The sequence below is a fragment of the Neophocaena asiaeorientalis genome, unplaced genomic scaffold (assembly GCF_003031525.2).
Source record: "Neophocaena asiaeorientalis asiaeorientalis breed wild unplaced genomic scaffold, Neophocaena_asiaeorientalis_V1.1 scaffold240, whole genome shotgun sequence".
Taxonomy (NCBI): Eukaryota; Metazoa; Chordata; class Mammalia; order Artiodactyla; family Phocoenidae; genus Neophocaena; species Neophocaena asiaeorientalis.
In genome coordinates, this window is record NW_020185331.1 from 1,513,660 (window position 1) to 1,529,276 (window position 15,617).

A 15,617-nucleotide genomic window follows, 5' to 3' on the forward strand; every position below is an offset into this window, starting at 1 on the left:
GGGGGGGGGGGGGGTTCCTGTCTTACTTATTTCTACCACCTCCCTCCCCCACCCCAAGTGCCTGGTGCAGTGCCTCACCCTTGGCAGGTGAACGAGAAGTGCAGCCTATCACAGGCTGGCAGGAAGAGACAAGAACATACAGACATGAGGTCCTCAGGCCCCTGGGGCAACGTGCCACTGAGAAGCAGCTTAGGCAGACGCAGACACAGACAGGTAAGTGGTCACCGAGTAACTGAATTAAATGGTGACCCCAGGCCATCCCCTGCACTAGGCAGCTTTGATAATGTTGCCCCGGCCGTGATCTTGTGGCCCTGCTCATGATCTCCACCTGGGAGGGGTGGGAAGGGGAGGAAGTGTACATCCTGACCCTACTCAGCCCCTGCCTGGGCACCATTACTTTGAGGTGGTAAATCCTTGTGGGGCTGAGTGCTTGGCCCAGAAAGTCTGGCCCTGGGGTCCTAGAGGGTGAAGTACCATGGGTGGATGGATAGGTGGATGGACGGACGGATAAGTGGATGCATACAGAGAAGATGTGTATAGGGAGATGACTGGTGGATCAGAGGTGAGGGAGAGGGCTGCCTGGCTTGAGACGGATGCTCGCAGACCATGGAGAAGCAGGTGAATGGAGGGACACTGGTTGGCCCTGTGCTCCCCAGTGCAGGTCTAAATACAGGTCTGGAGCTCTTCAAAGGGAAGATGCTGTGTAGGCCGGTCCCCAAATGAACTCCACATTTATAACTGTGAGTGATGGCTGTGTCTCGTTGGGAAAGATTCTTATAGGTCTAACATCGCCCCAGTTAATGACTTATGGATTGTTGTAAAATCAGGCACTGCTAGAAGCGAAAGCAGGAGGTTAAAGGGCCTGGAACAGATTTCATAATAATATCTGCATTTTAACGATCTGGGCAGTGTACTGAGCACCTTATACGCTCTATCTCGATGAAGCCTCACAAAAGCTCTATGAGGTTATGCCACCATTTGCAGTGGATGAAGAAACGAGTCTCAGAGAGGTGAAGCCGCTTGTTTAAGGCCACTGCGGAGTGCGTTGGTGGGGTGCCTGGGATTCAAGCCTGAGTCCATCTGATCCCATAGTCTCAGGGTGAAGAGAGAATTTTAAGGAGAGATGGAAGGAAAGAAGGAGGGAGGGAGGGCTGCAGGGTTTGGGGATCAGCTCTGTAAGAAAGAATGTGGTCTTTGACACACGAGACACCTTCTGCCCTGGGTGAAGCTTTGCGAGCTCCCGGCTTCCTTCTCCCTCTGTCCTCTCTGTGTCTGCCTTCAAGGCCTATACATCTTGAGCTTGGGGACTGGAAAGTGCAGAGAAGGTATATGTGGGATTTGCTTTCCTCCCTTCGGCCTAAGCGTGTCCCTCTGCTTGTCCCCACCAGCAGTCTGGGAACGTGACTGTGCTTTTGTCCCTCCCCCGGAGCTCCGCACGCAGGGCTGGGCTGGGCGAGGAGAGTCAGCCCTTAGATCTTTTTGCAGGGGGTGTTAAATGATTCTGGGGGATAAATCCTTCGTGACTTCTCTGGGTCTGGCCTTGAAGAAGGACAATGAGTTACCTTTACGGGAATTATTCTGGGCCCCTTCTGGAAGGCAGGTGGGCAGGCATGCTGAGGTCATGAGATTCCGGGCAGGACTTCCTGGGAAGGGGTGACACAGATTCTCCTTCTGTCCCCAGCCTCATCCCCTGTGCTCCTGACCCCGTCTGCAGCCTCCCCTCTCTCAGCTGATCGGGACCCTCTCGGCACCTGGTACCTCCCCCTGGCTCTCTCGTCCTGGCTGTGTTCCACGGTCCAAGCACGGTGCCTGGATTCACTTGGTGGGCACTTCCCCTGACTTTGATTCTGTGTCAGCAGGACAGAAAGGACAAGCACTGGCCCTCATATTTCTAAAATGCTTGATGCAGCTGTGCTTCTGAAATACTTTGAGTTTTCTGGAGAAGGAGGCAGAGTGAGGCAAGGAGTCCCAGGCAGGAGTCAGATTCCCAATTAGGCTGTGGCCCTCAGCAAAGTCGCTGCTCATTTCTGGGCCTCCGTTTCCACATCTGAGAAGGATGGGGCAGAACTAGATGACGTCTCAGGTGCCTCTGTGTTTAATGATCTAGGATTCTGTGCTGGTCGGGGTCGAATCCCTGGGCCGGTTCACTAGCTCCTGGTGACTCCGGCTCCGTGCAGCTCAGTCAGTGCCATGCCCTCCCTGCTGGGTTTACCGCGTTTTATGAGTATTTTCTTGGGAAATGGCACCGCGTGAGAACGAAGTTGAACGCTTCAGCACAGCCCAGACCCCAGGAAGGTTTGGTCTGCTCCCTCATGGCCATTTTCGGTCCTGAAATTGCTTCAGCTCCCTGTGGGCGGCCAACGTCCTCCAAACCTCCCACACTGCGGGCCCCCGGTGACCTGGGCCATGGCAGGCTGTGCTGGGAGCCGCATGAGATTTGGCACTGAATAGATCTAGGCTCCATCCTGAACTTTGCTACTTAGTAATATTGATAACATTTCTGATTTATTTAGGGCTTACTAGGTGCCAGGCCGGCCCTATGTCAAGTATTTTATATCATCTTGTTTAATGTAAAAACTTTATGTGGTAGGTATTATCCCCATTTTACAGATAAGAAAACTGAGGCTCAAAACAGCTCACCTACCTCAAATACCTCTTTCTCAGCAAGGCCTACCCTGAGCCACCCTATTTAGAATGGCATTCTGCCTATCTCAGCGCTCCTGATTTGCCTTAAGGCTGCTTCCTCCTTCCCACCTAACTTGTAACATACTATATACTTTACTTATTATGTTGTTTAGTGCCTGCCGTATGTCACCAGGGCTTTCAGGAATCTTTGCCGGTGATGTTCACAGATGTACATTCCAAGCCACTAGAACCATGCCTGGCACATAGTTGGTGTCCAGCGTATGCCGAGTGATACCTGGTTAAGTAATCTGCCCAGGTGTCAGTTACTTAACTAGCCGTGTGACCTTGGGTAACTTATTGTTTCTAAGCCTCAGTTTCTCTGGTCATAAAGTAGAATAATAGCATTTATCCCATAGGATGGGTTTGGGGATTAATGGAGATGTACAGTTTTGGCACACGGCAGGCATTCTGTAAATGTTAGCTCCCTTCCCCGAGGAGGGTTTTTTCTTCTTGCTTCTCACTGTTCTCTGATGGCCTACCCTTCGGCCACTTCAGACAACAAGCGCTGAAGGAGGGGGTTGGCATTATCTGTGGAGTTAACCAGCCTGTGTTCTCTCGCCCTCCTTCCTCCTCCTCCTAGGATGTGCCTGTTGTTAAGGAGATGCAACATCAGCCCCTGACAGGACGTGGCTGGGGTCTGGTCCACACCAGAGGAGAGAGATGATGGCTGACCCCGGGGAGGGAGAGAAGGGGAGGGACTAGGCTTGCCTCCTGGGCTGAGAGTCTGACGAGGGGTATCATTCTGGAATCTGCTGGAAAAACCCAGCTGGCTCCCTGAGAAAAAGAAGCGTTCGTCCTCCTGTCTCCATGTGACTGTGGAATGATGACCAAGGGTCCTGTTCAGAGACGGGAGCGGAACCCCTGCTTGAGCTGCAGTCCAGTGGCAGGCGCCGGTCAGGGTGCGATGCCCAGACCCTGGGAGGGGGCCATAGCAGCCAGAGTGACACAAAATCAAACTCCTGGCCCTCAGAATGGCACCTCCCCAGAACAGGGCTGGCAGCTGAGTAGACGCCTGAAGAGGTCACGTGGGTGATTCGCAATTCTGTACTGCCATTTCTTCTCGCAGCTTGAATGTCACCGTGGGGAGACTGTCTCAGATCCTGGGCCTCCAGGGACTCCATTTCTTCTACCCAACCCACCCCTTGACCCTGGGCAGCGTGAGAGAGACGGTGCTTTTGTGTAACCAGCCAGCCAGCCCGAATGGAGAAGGGAGAGCACAGGCTGGGGACAGACTGCCCTGACAGAGTCCTTCCTCCGTCCCCTTCCAGCAGCATGCGTCTCGGTAAAACTGGGATGATTACAGCACTTTCCTCCGGGGATTGTTGTGAGAATTCAACAAGTTGATTCCTATCCAGTTTAGAGCTGACCCAGACATGCTGAGCTCACTGAATGGAAGCTATTATCGTCATTTTAAGGGGTACATTCCTGGGAAGAGGAGCATTCTTGGGCAGAGTAAAAATGGTATTATTATTACGTGGCTTTTCTTGAAAAATGGGAAGTTCTGGCCATGGTGGCCCATCTTCCTGCTCTGCTGGAGTAAAGGCTCCCCCTTCAGCGGCTCCAGCTCTCCATTTGCATAATCCCTTCTAGCCCATTCTATTACTTGTCAGCCCCTGAAGGCATTTGCTATTTCTGTTACAAACTCAGGTCCAGCAGAAGCCAACAAAGATTTCAGGAGCCTGAGTGGGGCTAGCAGACAAAGAAAAGACTGAATTGTCTGTGTTCAGAAGGGAAAGGCAAGGCTTTGGGCGCCCAGGGGCCTCAGGGCAAGACGATTTAGAAGAAAAAGTGACATTGAGCCTGGCTAGCTTGGGTGCGGCTCTGTGCCCACCCATCCGTGGCTGGTTCAGCACAGACCAGTAAACACACTGGACTGAGGCATTGGGCTTGGAAAGCCTGGGCTCCTGGCCCACTGGGAAGGTCTGTTATTTGGGGGCAGGTGATGCTGAGCTGGTTCAGTACCTGCCTGTCCTCTGTATCTTCAGCCTCGTATTTCTTCCAACACAAGCATCTTTGGGTCAGGGAACTTGACGCCCTCATTGTCACAGTCCTCATGGGAGGGACCCAGTGCTTGTCACACGGGAGGGCGGTTCTCAATAAATGCTTGTTGAATAAATATATGAACGAATGCAGAGAGCTAGCTTTCTGGTACAGCAATCCAAGAATTTAGCTCGACTTTTTAGAAAGCCTCTCTGAGTCCCATTCCCATCCCGTGCCCTGGGCTCTTCCATCTGGCTGGAGGACGGCAATATGGGGACAGCAACCATGTCACCTTCACTTACCATTGCATGCCCAGAGCCTAGCTCAGTACCTGGCACATAATACGTGCTCAACCAATATTTGTTGAAAGACTGAATGAATGAAAGAATGAATCTAACGGAAAGCCTTCTTACCCTGGAGTCAGGATACTGCAGTTGTGCTCTTAGCAGCTGGAGGGATTCTGAACTCCTCTTTTAACTCATCTGGCCCCACCCACCAAGTAGGGTAAAACCACACAAATATACCCAGTTATAAGAAACTCAGTGTGCAGGAATTCACGGTTATTACTTATAAGGCATCTTCTGAAGTTTGCTGTCACCTCAGATCTCCTGATGTCCTTGTCAGGCTGTCACACTAGCTGTCTTAGCCCTTATTTCTCGTGTTGTGTGTGCAGCCAATCAGTGGACACTGTTATCTTGTTATTTACCATTGCATTTGGAACCATCACCTCTGTGGGCTTTGGGTTTTACTTATCTCACTATCTTAGATCCACTTGTTCTTTTCTAAAAAGGCAGCATCTTCCAGAATGACGAGGGAATAGTGTGAATGGGGACAGCGCTGTCTGTTACCCCCCTGACAAGATGCGGTGGTGGCAGAGTGCTCCAGCTTCGGCTCGGGGACCAGCTGGCTCGTGACCTTGGGCAGATCACTTCATCTCTCTGGAGCCTCATCTCTGGGGCCCTTTCAGATCTTTAATTCCATGTCAACACACAGGAGTGGGCTTCCCAGAAGTGGAGCGATTTTTAAGTGGAAAAAAGAAAAGTTTTCTGTGAAACTGTAGCTGTTGTTATTTTAAAACTTTTCATTTAAGCTCCTATTCCGAGTGTAAAAACAGCACTAGTTATGAGGAATTAATAGTTTGTGATTTATGGGCATATTATTATTATATCAGAAAACGGTAGTTTTTTTGTTAAATATATTTTTTAAAGGCTTGGTGCATTCTTAAGTGTGATTTTATTATATCTTGGGGTGCCTTTTCTCCCCATAAAGAATAGATCTGTGATTTATAACACACCTTCACTACTGAAGCTTGTCATGAAAGTATTCTAAGGTGTTACATCGTTCCCACAGGTGAAGCTTCCAGGAGCTTCCACGTTTCCAAGAATATTTCAGGGGAGACCAAATTGCAAGGTTCTTTCTAGAAAGCAGGGTAACCTGACACTAGCCACGCCTATGTCCAGCCACATATTAAGGGGGTCTTAGAAAGGAAAGGACCCTTAGGCTCAACTCTCTTGTCATTTAGATGAGGGAAACTGAGGCCCAGAGTGGAGAAGTGACTTCCTCAGAGCACTCCATGTCTGTCCCTTGCTCATCCCACATCCCTTACCTGGTCCAAACCCCAGTCCCTGACACGTGAACACTGATGCACAAACCCAACCACTGCTTATGCCTGGGGCAGACGCTCTATCTCATGAGTTGCTTTCCAAGGGCCATGTCATGGAAGGGCTGCTGCTAATTCAGCATTCCAACCAGCTCTACTTGCCTCAGACACATTTTTTTTTTCACTAGCTAGACACTAACACCCAGCAGAGAGTTTATTGGCATGATTTCTCCAGAAAGAGGCTGGAAGACTTCGCAAGTTCAAATTTTAACATTTTTATCAAGAGTCCCAAAGGGCCACCCTTTCCCTCTCCCATTATGACCACCAACCCCAATATGGCTTTCTCTACCACGGGCAGTCAGGGCCCACAGAGCAGAAGCAGCATAGGCCAAACCAGCAGACATGCGGCACATAATCAACTGAGCAAGGAACCGTCTGGGAGCCATCTTTGTTAAGGGCAACATAAGCCGCTCATGACACTGGAGGATACAGAAAAGACAGGACTATCTTGATTCTTCTGAAGGAGTGAGAGAGGCTGGATGGGGTAAAAAACATGTTCTCAGAAAGCATGCAAAGAAAGCTTCACAAACAACTAAGGTGACACAAATATCTCCCAAACTTCCCTTTTCAAAGATGGCCACCCCCGCGGTCCATTCAGAGGGAGCGCGCAGCAGAATCTACTGGGCATGGAGAGAGAGACAGGCAGTGGGAGAGATTTAGTTTGCCACAAAGGTTGTTAGTTTTGTTTTTGTTTTTTCCTTTATTGATGGAATTTAAAGTGCATATAACTGAAGGCAAAGTCCAAGGCCTAGAGAAAGAGATGAGGCCCGAGAGAGAGGCTCAGAGATTCTAAAGGCGGCAGAAGGATACCCACCTAAAAAGGCCACTTGAGCTGCAAAAAGCATGGGGCAGAGAGATAGAAAATGGGAAAAAGAGAAAGGGGGTGGGGGTGGGGTGTGGGTGCGGGGAAGCGTTTGGGAGGAAGAAGACAAACAGCAGTTCAGAAATTCAGACAAAGGTGAGTAGTAGGGGTTAGTCTATATCCCAGGTAGGAAAAGGTGGGCTGAGCTTAAGGTAGGAGCATTAGTTTTAGGAAATGTGAGAAGGGGAGAAACAAGAAGAGCAATAGCCTCTGGCCAGGACACAGCGCCCCAGGGGCCCTTCAGATGATGGCAGTAGTGGTAGGGCTTCTCCAAGCCTCTGTTATGGTCTTCCTTGGAGACCCCACGAGGGTCTAGGGAGACTCCCTCCAGCCAGGGGAAGGCAGGGGCTGGGGACCTGGATCTGGGGCCTCCCAGAGCTCCCCAGTGGAAGGCAAGTTCCCTTTGCTACTGGACTATGGCAGGGGCTCCACTCACCCACACAGGCTGTGCCGTCCTCGTTGGGCTCGTAGCCCCGACTGCATCTCTTGTTGGTCCGGCACCTGTAGCTTCCGTACGTGTTAACACACACGGGCTTGTCTCGAGGGCACACGAATGGGAACTGGATGCATTCGTTGGTGTCTGAAAGGCAAGGGGAGCCACTCACTGGGGGCTGTGGGCAGTGGATCCTTGCTCAGGCTCTGCTACCCACCCCTCCCCCACCGTGACCTTGGGCATGTCCTTTCTTCTCTCTGGGCCTCAAGTTCCTCGCTTCAGTCCCCTAGGCTGGCTCCTCCTGTACTTACCTCTACACGTGGGGGGCATTCAGGCTTGGTTCGGGGTCTTCTCTTCTATCTACCACACTTTCTCTAGGTGGTCCCTTCATATAGGGATGATTCCAGAACTTCCAACTCCAGCCACGACCTCTCCCTGGGGCTCCAGACTTGTAAATCTGTCTACCATGCATCTCAAACTTACTGGGTCCAAATGGAACTCTAGATCCCCCCTGGCCCTCAAGCATCTTCTGCCCCCTGTTCCCATCTTCCCCAACTCAATCAACGCCACTGTCAGTCACTTGGCTGCTCAAGCAGACATCAGCGTGATCCCCGATTCCTCTGGTTGCCTGACCTCTGCCGGCGATTTAACAACAGATCCTGTCAGTTCTGCCCCCACAGTACCTCTCCCATTTGGCCACCTCCTTCTCACTCCTCTGCCACCAGCCTGTCCCCAACCACCAGCAGCTCTTGCCTGGATTTCTGCAGCTGCCTCCCTCCCGGCCTCCTGGCTTCCCCCCTCCCTCCAATTCTGTCTGCAATTCAGCAACCAGGTGATCATTTGAAAATGTGAACCACATGCTTTTTACCCCATCCAGCCTCCCTCACTCCTTCGGAAGAATCAAGATAGTCCTGTCTTTTCTGTATCCTCCAGTGTCATGAGCGGCTTATGTTGCCCTTAACAAAGATGGCTCCCAGACGGTTCCTTGCTCAGTTGATTATGTGTCCCATGTCTGCTGGTTTGGCCTATACTCTCCTGCTTAACTGCAAAGGGCCCTGAGAGCAAAGTCCAGACACCTTTCTAGGGCCTCAAGACCCTCCTTAACTTGGCATTTGGCTCGTCCATCCTCTCCTGGCACACTGGCCTTCTTCCTGTCCCTTTGACACACCAAGCCTTTTACCTGTATCCTGGTCTTTGCTCCCACCCTTCCCTCTGCCAGGAAAGCTCCTCCCTCCAGTCTTTCTGTGCCTGGACCCTTCTCATCCTTCAGGTCTCAGCTCAAAGGTCCTCTCCCTGTCCACGCCATCTAGAAGAGTCTTCAGAGAGCACCTTGCTTGAAGGTTTCTTAACTCATCTCTTCCGGCGTTCAGGTAACATGTTTGTGGCCTGTCTCCCAGACTAGAGCGGACGCCCCTCCAGGGCAGGTGCTTGGCCTGCACCCCCAGCTCCCCGAGCCGGGTGCTATGTAGTACGCACACAGATGTCTGCTGGATGGTGAAAGGAAGCGGCGGCTGCACTGGGGGTGTCATGGGGTCTGCCCAGCACATGGGGAAGGAGCTGGAATTTCTGTGTATATGCACTGTCTGTGGGGACATGAAGAGCGGAGGGGACTAATTTCCTCCTCAAGCCCCCCTTCGAGCCATCCTCCTCCACTTCTCACTTGTGGTCCTTTGCCCATGCAGCGCCCTCCACTGGAACACTTTCTCCCCTCTGCTGGGCGAACCCCTCATCACCCTTCAGGTCTCAACTCACACCTTACTTTCTCTGGGACACCTTCTTGGACCCTCCCTAGACTGGTTTAAGATCCCACCTTTGTGCTCCCACAGTCCCCTCCCCTCCCCCCACCCCAGCCCCACTCAGGCTGTGTGGTCATCGCTGTTTACTTGTGTGGCTCTAAGCTCCAAGAGGGCAGGGACTGCTCCTTCTTGTTTACTCTTGCATCTCAGTAGCAAACGCATTCACCTGGGGCTGATGAGTATCTGCAGAGGGGACTTGGGAAGAAAGCTGCCTGGGCATCTAAAGGGCAGGTGGAATCCTTGGCCTGACCCCTCGTTGCTGGTCCCTGGGATGGAAGACATTGGGTTGAAGACCTTCTGGGTGCTGAGCCTCTAGGCTGCCCCTTGCCCATTCCAGACCCTCGGGGGACTTTTAGAAGGTCCCTGGACCCTCACAGAGCTGCCTCACGGAGCCTGGCCATGCTGTAGTTACGTGCCCGCCAGCACTGCACAAGGCTGTAATTTCCCTTCTGTACTGTGAGCACATGCTGCACTCTGGTTTGCTCCAGTGCCCCCCAGCCATGCCCACCCTTGCTCACCGGCCCCCTTGCTTGCTGTTCTGCTGGAAGGGGGACGCACGCCCGCCCTAGCCCCCACGGCCCCCTGGGAGCCAGGCCTCCCTGTGAGCTCTGTCCGGATGGCTGTGCGTCTGTCCCCCGCTCATGCTCTCTGTATGCATGGCAGGGAAGCACTGCCAATTCCCAGAGCTGCAGTGATTCAGCCTGCTGGTCACTACCACCGCTCCCACCTTGCCGAGTCACCTGGCGGCTGTCTTGGCATCTGAAGCCTCAGGGACAAACAACACATTCGCCTCCTCACCCTTCCGCCCCTTGTCTGCAACCTGAGCCTTGCCAGGGCCCAGGCTGACATTCCCCAGTGAGAGTCTGGCCTCTGCCTTGTCCCCTGGTACTGGCAGGCAACTCACCCATGCAATGGCCATTTTCCTGCTGGGAGAATCCTTGGCCGCACTGCAAGGTAGGCAGAAGCAGAGACACTAGTGAGTTGAGAAGATCCCATCTCAGGTCCCCTCCTAGTTACAGCCGCAGAGCAGCTGTCACCCTGACCCCACCACAAGGGCTGCTCTTAGCTCTGCGCCTGGGAGATCCCCTTCCTGCCAGGCCCCTTCCCTTGCACTGAGAATAGGAGACTGGGCGGGGAGGCCACGAACAGACCCGTGCGAACTCCTGCTCACTCCCCTTGCATGGGATCCACACGCCTGCGCCGGGACACCTAACAGAGTCTGTGCCTCCTGTGGCATCACCCTGAGACAGGCTGGGTCTCAGGAAGGCAAAGTGTAGAGAGGGGTGGAGAAGCTTTTAGAGGTGTCTGCTCACTCCCTGCACTGCCTTCTCTGAGAACCTTGCCCACTCACAAGGGGTGGGTGCCTGCAAGCCAGGCCGTCCCCCACCTCTGGGTAGGGCTGGCTGGAAAAGAGGTGGACATCCCAGCAGGAGGAGGGACTCAAAGGCTTCGCGGCTAAAAGCTGAACTAAGTGAGGCTGAGACAGATTTTGGCGCCTGGTCACGCCGGGCTGTGGAGGCTTTGCTGTGTCTATGTGGAGGTCTCAGAGACAGCAGGCTGGTGGCTGGAGGTGGGGTGGCTGGGGACTCGAAACAGAATACTTTACACAAGACAGAAATGTTGACTGTTGGAAAAGACAAATGATGGGGTGCTGGTGCGGCTTCCTGGGGAAGGATAATTCTCCCCCCAGAGCCAGTGCACTAATGGCAAAGGTCTTTGAGCTCCTGGGGCCACTGAGCTGCCATGGCTCTCACCCTGAGCATCCCTTGCATTTTGTGAGCTCCTCTAGAACCCTCCCTGTAAGCCCCCTCTTCTGTGTGAGTTTAAGTGGGCCCCTGTTATCTACAATGGCGTGATCCTCTCCAGAGAGTGGTCCAGAGCTCTTCCCTGAGGAGCCCCCAGAGGCTCTGCCCCACCCTCAGAAGCAACAGCTTTGTCAGAAGCTTTGGAAAGAACCAGAAGTGAAGCAGGAGACCTGGGGCCAACTGTTAACTCTGCTCACAAATGGCTGTGCGGTTTTGGTGGGTTCTCTTTCTTGGTCTTGGTTTTCCTTCTCTATAAAATGGGTGAAAAATGCTTGCCCTTCCAATACGCCAGGATTTCTGCGAGGAGCAGAAGAGATGTGGGTGTGACACTGGTGTGCAAACTACGCATGGAGGGGTCACTGTGAAGCCTGCCCTTTGCTAAGATGATTTCCATCATTCTAGAAACAAAGTCTGCAGATTCCTGGGAATCCAGCTTCAGCCCATGGGTGGGGCTTGCTTTTCTGGCTCTGAGGCCCAGATGCCTTTGCTCACCTCCAGGGGGGCCTGGTCCCGAAGTCTGTCCTCATCCCGCGGGTAGGGAATCTCCAGCACCGAGTTCATCTCCGTGCTGGCCACATTCCGGCTGGCCATCTTGCCATCGGGCCATGTCACCTCCACGCTGCTGGCCTCATCCTTCCCTATGGGATGAAAGGATCAGCTGCAGAGCAGGGGGCGGGGAGGGATTCTCCACAAAAGTATCATCATTCATTTATTCACTCACCTAATAAAAAATATGAATTGAACACTGTTCTAAGTGCTGGGGAAATAGTGAACAAGGCAGATGAGGTCCTGCTCTTTTAGAGCAATGCTGTCCAGGACAACTTCAGCAGTGATGGCGATGTCCTCTGTCTGCTCTGTCAGCTACGGTAGCTGCTAGCCATGGCTGCGAAGCACTTGAAGTGGCGTGATAAGGAACTGAATTTTAAATTCAATTTAATTTTAACTGACTGACTTGAAATGGCCACACATGGCTAGTGGCTACCATATTGGACAGCACATTTCTAGAACTTATATTCTAGTGGATTTCGGAGGGAAGAGAGTAAAGCCTGGTGGTAAACATGTTGACTTTGGAGTCCTGGGTTCAGATCTTGGCTGTACCACTTACCGAGCATGCTGGGAAGGACATGGTGGGGGGGGGGGTGGGCATCTGGGAGACCTGGGGACAAATCTCAGCTTTACATTTGACTTGCTGTGTAATCTCAGGCGTGTCGCATTTATTCGTATTTGTATTTATATTGGATGTTTATAGTCTGCTAGGGGCCGTCACTGGGAATAACCCTCTTTTTAGGGAGCTTCCACTCTAGTGGGGATAGACAGGCACACAGATGAACAAATAATGCCGGATATTGACAAGCTCTGTGAGGAAAACAAAAATAGGGTGATGGGATAAAAAGGAAGTAAGAGTAGGCTGGGGGCTTTTCTAGTCAGGGTGGTGAGGGATAGGCTCTTGGGGAGAAAGCATTTGAGCCGAGCTCTAAATAAAAGCTGAGGTGACAAAGAACCAAAAGGCCGAGAAAGACCGTCCTACAAAGCTGAGCTGTTTACAAAAACGAACGGTGGTGGAGCTCAGAGAACATTCATGGTGAATCCATCTGCACACATCCTTAAAGCGACGTGTTACATCACTGGCAGGAAGCAGGTTGGAAAGATTTGTCAGGTGTTTAGGCATTGTCAAAGCCGGCCCCAGCTCCCTGCTTAAGGCAACAGGCCCGTCACCGAGGCAAGGTCAGGCTAATGGTGATGGACTGGGGTGGAGAGGAGTGGGGGGTGGGCCTCACCTGCTGGGAGGGGCCTTTCTCCAATCAGTCACCTGGGGAAGAGGGCCGTGCTCTGCACATGTAGGAGGGAGGCTGCAGCCCCCTCGTCAGTAGTCACCCACCAGGGCTGACCAGACGTGGGCTTGGTGCTCGGGGGTCCACCAATCCATACACTCCCCCAAGCATCATTCATAGGCTGAAAAAATGATGTCACCTACATGTGTGTGCTACTTTCCCCTTAATGCATACAGACACTGTTAGAAAACAAGTGAAACTGAAGAGTGCTGTCAAATTTATAGCAGCTTTTGGTCACTGCTGTCAACCAGTGGATTTTACAATGATCGCTGCTATGGGGGTCGAGGGTGGTCTGTGAAACATTTTCATGAATGAAAGGGGTTCCCATATTTTAGAAAAGGGTTGAAGCTACATCTAGACTTTGTGGGGAATCTATGTACAGACGCCTCTGTGCAGAGGTCTGCTCTGGGGTGGGAGCTAAGACAGGACGGCGTGGAAGGACTCAGCTGCATCTTTCTCCCCAAGTCCCGGTGCGTCAGTCGGGGGCTTCCAGAAGAAAGTGCACCTTGACAGCCACATCATCCACTTCCTGAGCCTCCCTGTGTTTGGTTCTCTTTTACTGCCTCCAACCCAAGACCTCCAGAGAAGTCTCTTTGTAGCGTTCCATTCTCAGGCTGCTGTGAATTATCGAGGGCAGGGACCAGCTGCTACCGTCCGGAAGTGTCAAAGGTAAATAGCCCCTGCCCCTGTGCCCGCGATGGGGCAGCAGCACCAGAGAGAGGCCACTGGAGCAGAGACTCGCACACAGTGCAGAGACCTGAAGACGCGGTGCAGCTTCTCTTCCTGCGGAGACTCTCCCCTTCCAGGCCTGGTCTTGCTGGTTCTGGGGTTGGCTTTATTAAGCCAGAAAACATTTCTCATAAACTCCTACTGCCCCGCTCCCTCCTTCCACAATAATTCATTTTGGGGGAAGGGGGTGAAAATAGGATTGGGGAGGTATCAACTACCCCCTCTTCTACTGTTTTTTTTTTTTTTTTTTTTGCGGTACATGGGCCTCTCACTATTGTGGCCTCTCCCGTTGCGGAGCACAGGCTCCGGATGCGCAGGCTCAGTGGCCATGGCTCATGGGCCCACCCGCTCTGCATCATGTGGGATCTTCCCGGACCGGGGCACGAACCCGTGTCCCCTGTATCAGCAGGTGGACTCCCAACCACTGCGCCACCAGGGAAGCCCCTCTTTTACTGTTTTGAAGCAGTGTCTTGAGGTTCAAGAGACGTGGCATTTTTAGGGTGTTCAGCACCCAAATTAAATGGCAGATGTAAAAAGTAAACACTTGGGCTTCCCTGGTGGCGCAGTGGTTGAGAGTCTGCCTGCCGATGCAGGGGACACGGGTTCATGTCCCGGTCCGGGAAGATCCCACATGCCGTGGAGTGGCTGGGCCCGTGAGCCATGGCCACTGAGCCTGTGCGTCTGCTCCGCAACGGGAGAGGCCACAACAGTGAGAGGCCCGTGTACCGCAAAAAATAAATAAATAAACACTTTTCTACTAAAAAAAAAAGGAGACAAAGAAGAGCAAATGTTTCTCACCTAAGCCAACAGAACAGCTACATGAATACATTTTCCAGCCTGACAGAAGTGCCACAAATAACTCAAAAGAGGTGCCGAATATTCATAGGCAATCACGAATTTACATCCTGCCTCTGAATCTTGCTTCCTCCCTTCCTCCAGACCCAGGGAGGGGCAGGACTAGGAGATAAGTCAGCCGCGGGGAGAGCACATCTCAGTAGGACTCCCTCCTTCGTCACTGATTACTTTGCCGACTTGGGTCCTCGGTTTCCTCATCTGTGAGAAGGGACCTCTACCCCATCCAGGAAGGACAGCTCTTGCTTGGATGTCAGCCCTGCCCCGGCCAATTTGGACCCTCAGCAACCCCGTCCTCATCATCTCTTAGACATGGGGGCACGCCCTGCAGTTCCCAAAGGGCTTTTGCTTGTTGGCAATACTGCTAGAGAGTATGCACCCCAAACTGTACCAGGTGATTCTCAGTGTTAGGGCACTGGATCCTCACGGCAGTCCCATGACAAGGTACTAGTTTTATCATTTCTATTTTAGAGTCAAGGGGGATGAAACTTGGAGAGGAGAAGGGAATTGCTCACAGTTACCCAGAGAGGGAGTATCTGATCCCAAAGCCCGTACCTGCTAAACCCTTGTTCTACTGCCCACCCCACCCCAATGACCAGCCCACCATGGGCCAAGCATCACGCAGGGATCTGGGATTTAGCAGGAAGGACACAGACCCAGGCCCCATCCTGGAGGAGCCGAGCCCCATGAGGGCAATGAACACAGTGATTATGTTATAAGAAACTGGGAAAGTGCACCCATAGTATTGGTACCACTTGGTGAGAGAGGTGGGTGTTAAAAGTCATTTCGTTGGAGGATTCAGGAGGAACAAGAGCTTGTGAGGCAGAGAAGGGAAGGAAGGGGCATTCCAGGCAGAGGGCACAGCACTGGCAAAGGTATAGAGGTATGAAAAGGTCATGTGTGTTGAAGATCAGGGAGAAGCTCAAAGTGGAAGAAGCAGGGTGTGAGCATGTGTGTTAGGTGGGGTGGGTGGGAGAGGAAGA

The 15,617-nt window shown here is 52.4% G+C and overlaps 1 protein-coding gene across 5 annotated transcripts in view; it reads right to left on the bottom strand.

Annotated features, from left to right (window-relative positions):
- The window catches only part of CRTAC1 (cartilage acidic protein 1), a 154,454-nt gene that overhangs the window by 14,601 nt on the left and 124,236 nt on the right, over window positions 1-15,617 (bottom strand). For 2 of the 5 annotated variants that reach the window (XM_024735073.1, XM_024735070.1), the window contains exons 12-14: window positions 11,714-11,859; window positions 10,321-10,363; window positions 7,624-7,767 (exon numbers count right to left, since the gene is read on the bottom strand). In XM_024735073.1, coding sequence (XP_024590841.1) covers window positions 7,624-7,767; window positions 10,321-10,363; window positions 11,714-11,859 — 333 coding nt within the window. Of the gene's footprint in view, window positions 1-6,467; window positions 6,801-7,468; window positions 7,768-10,320; window positions 10,364-11,713; window positions 11,860-15,617 lie in introns of those variants that run through there. The other 3 variants (XM_024735068.1, XM_024735069.1, XM_024735072.1) reach the window with 2 other exon arrangements.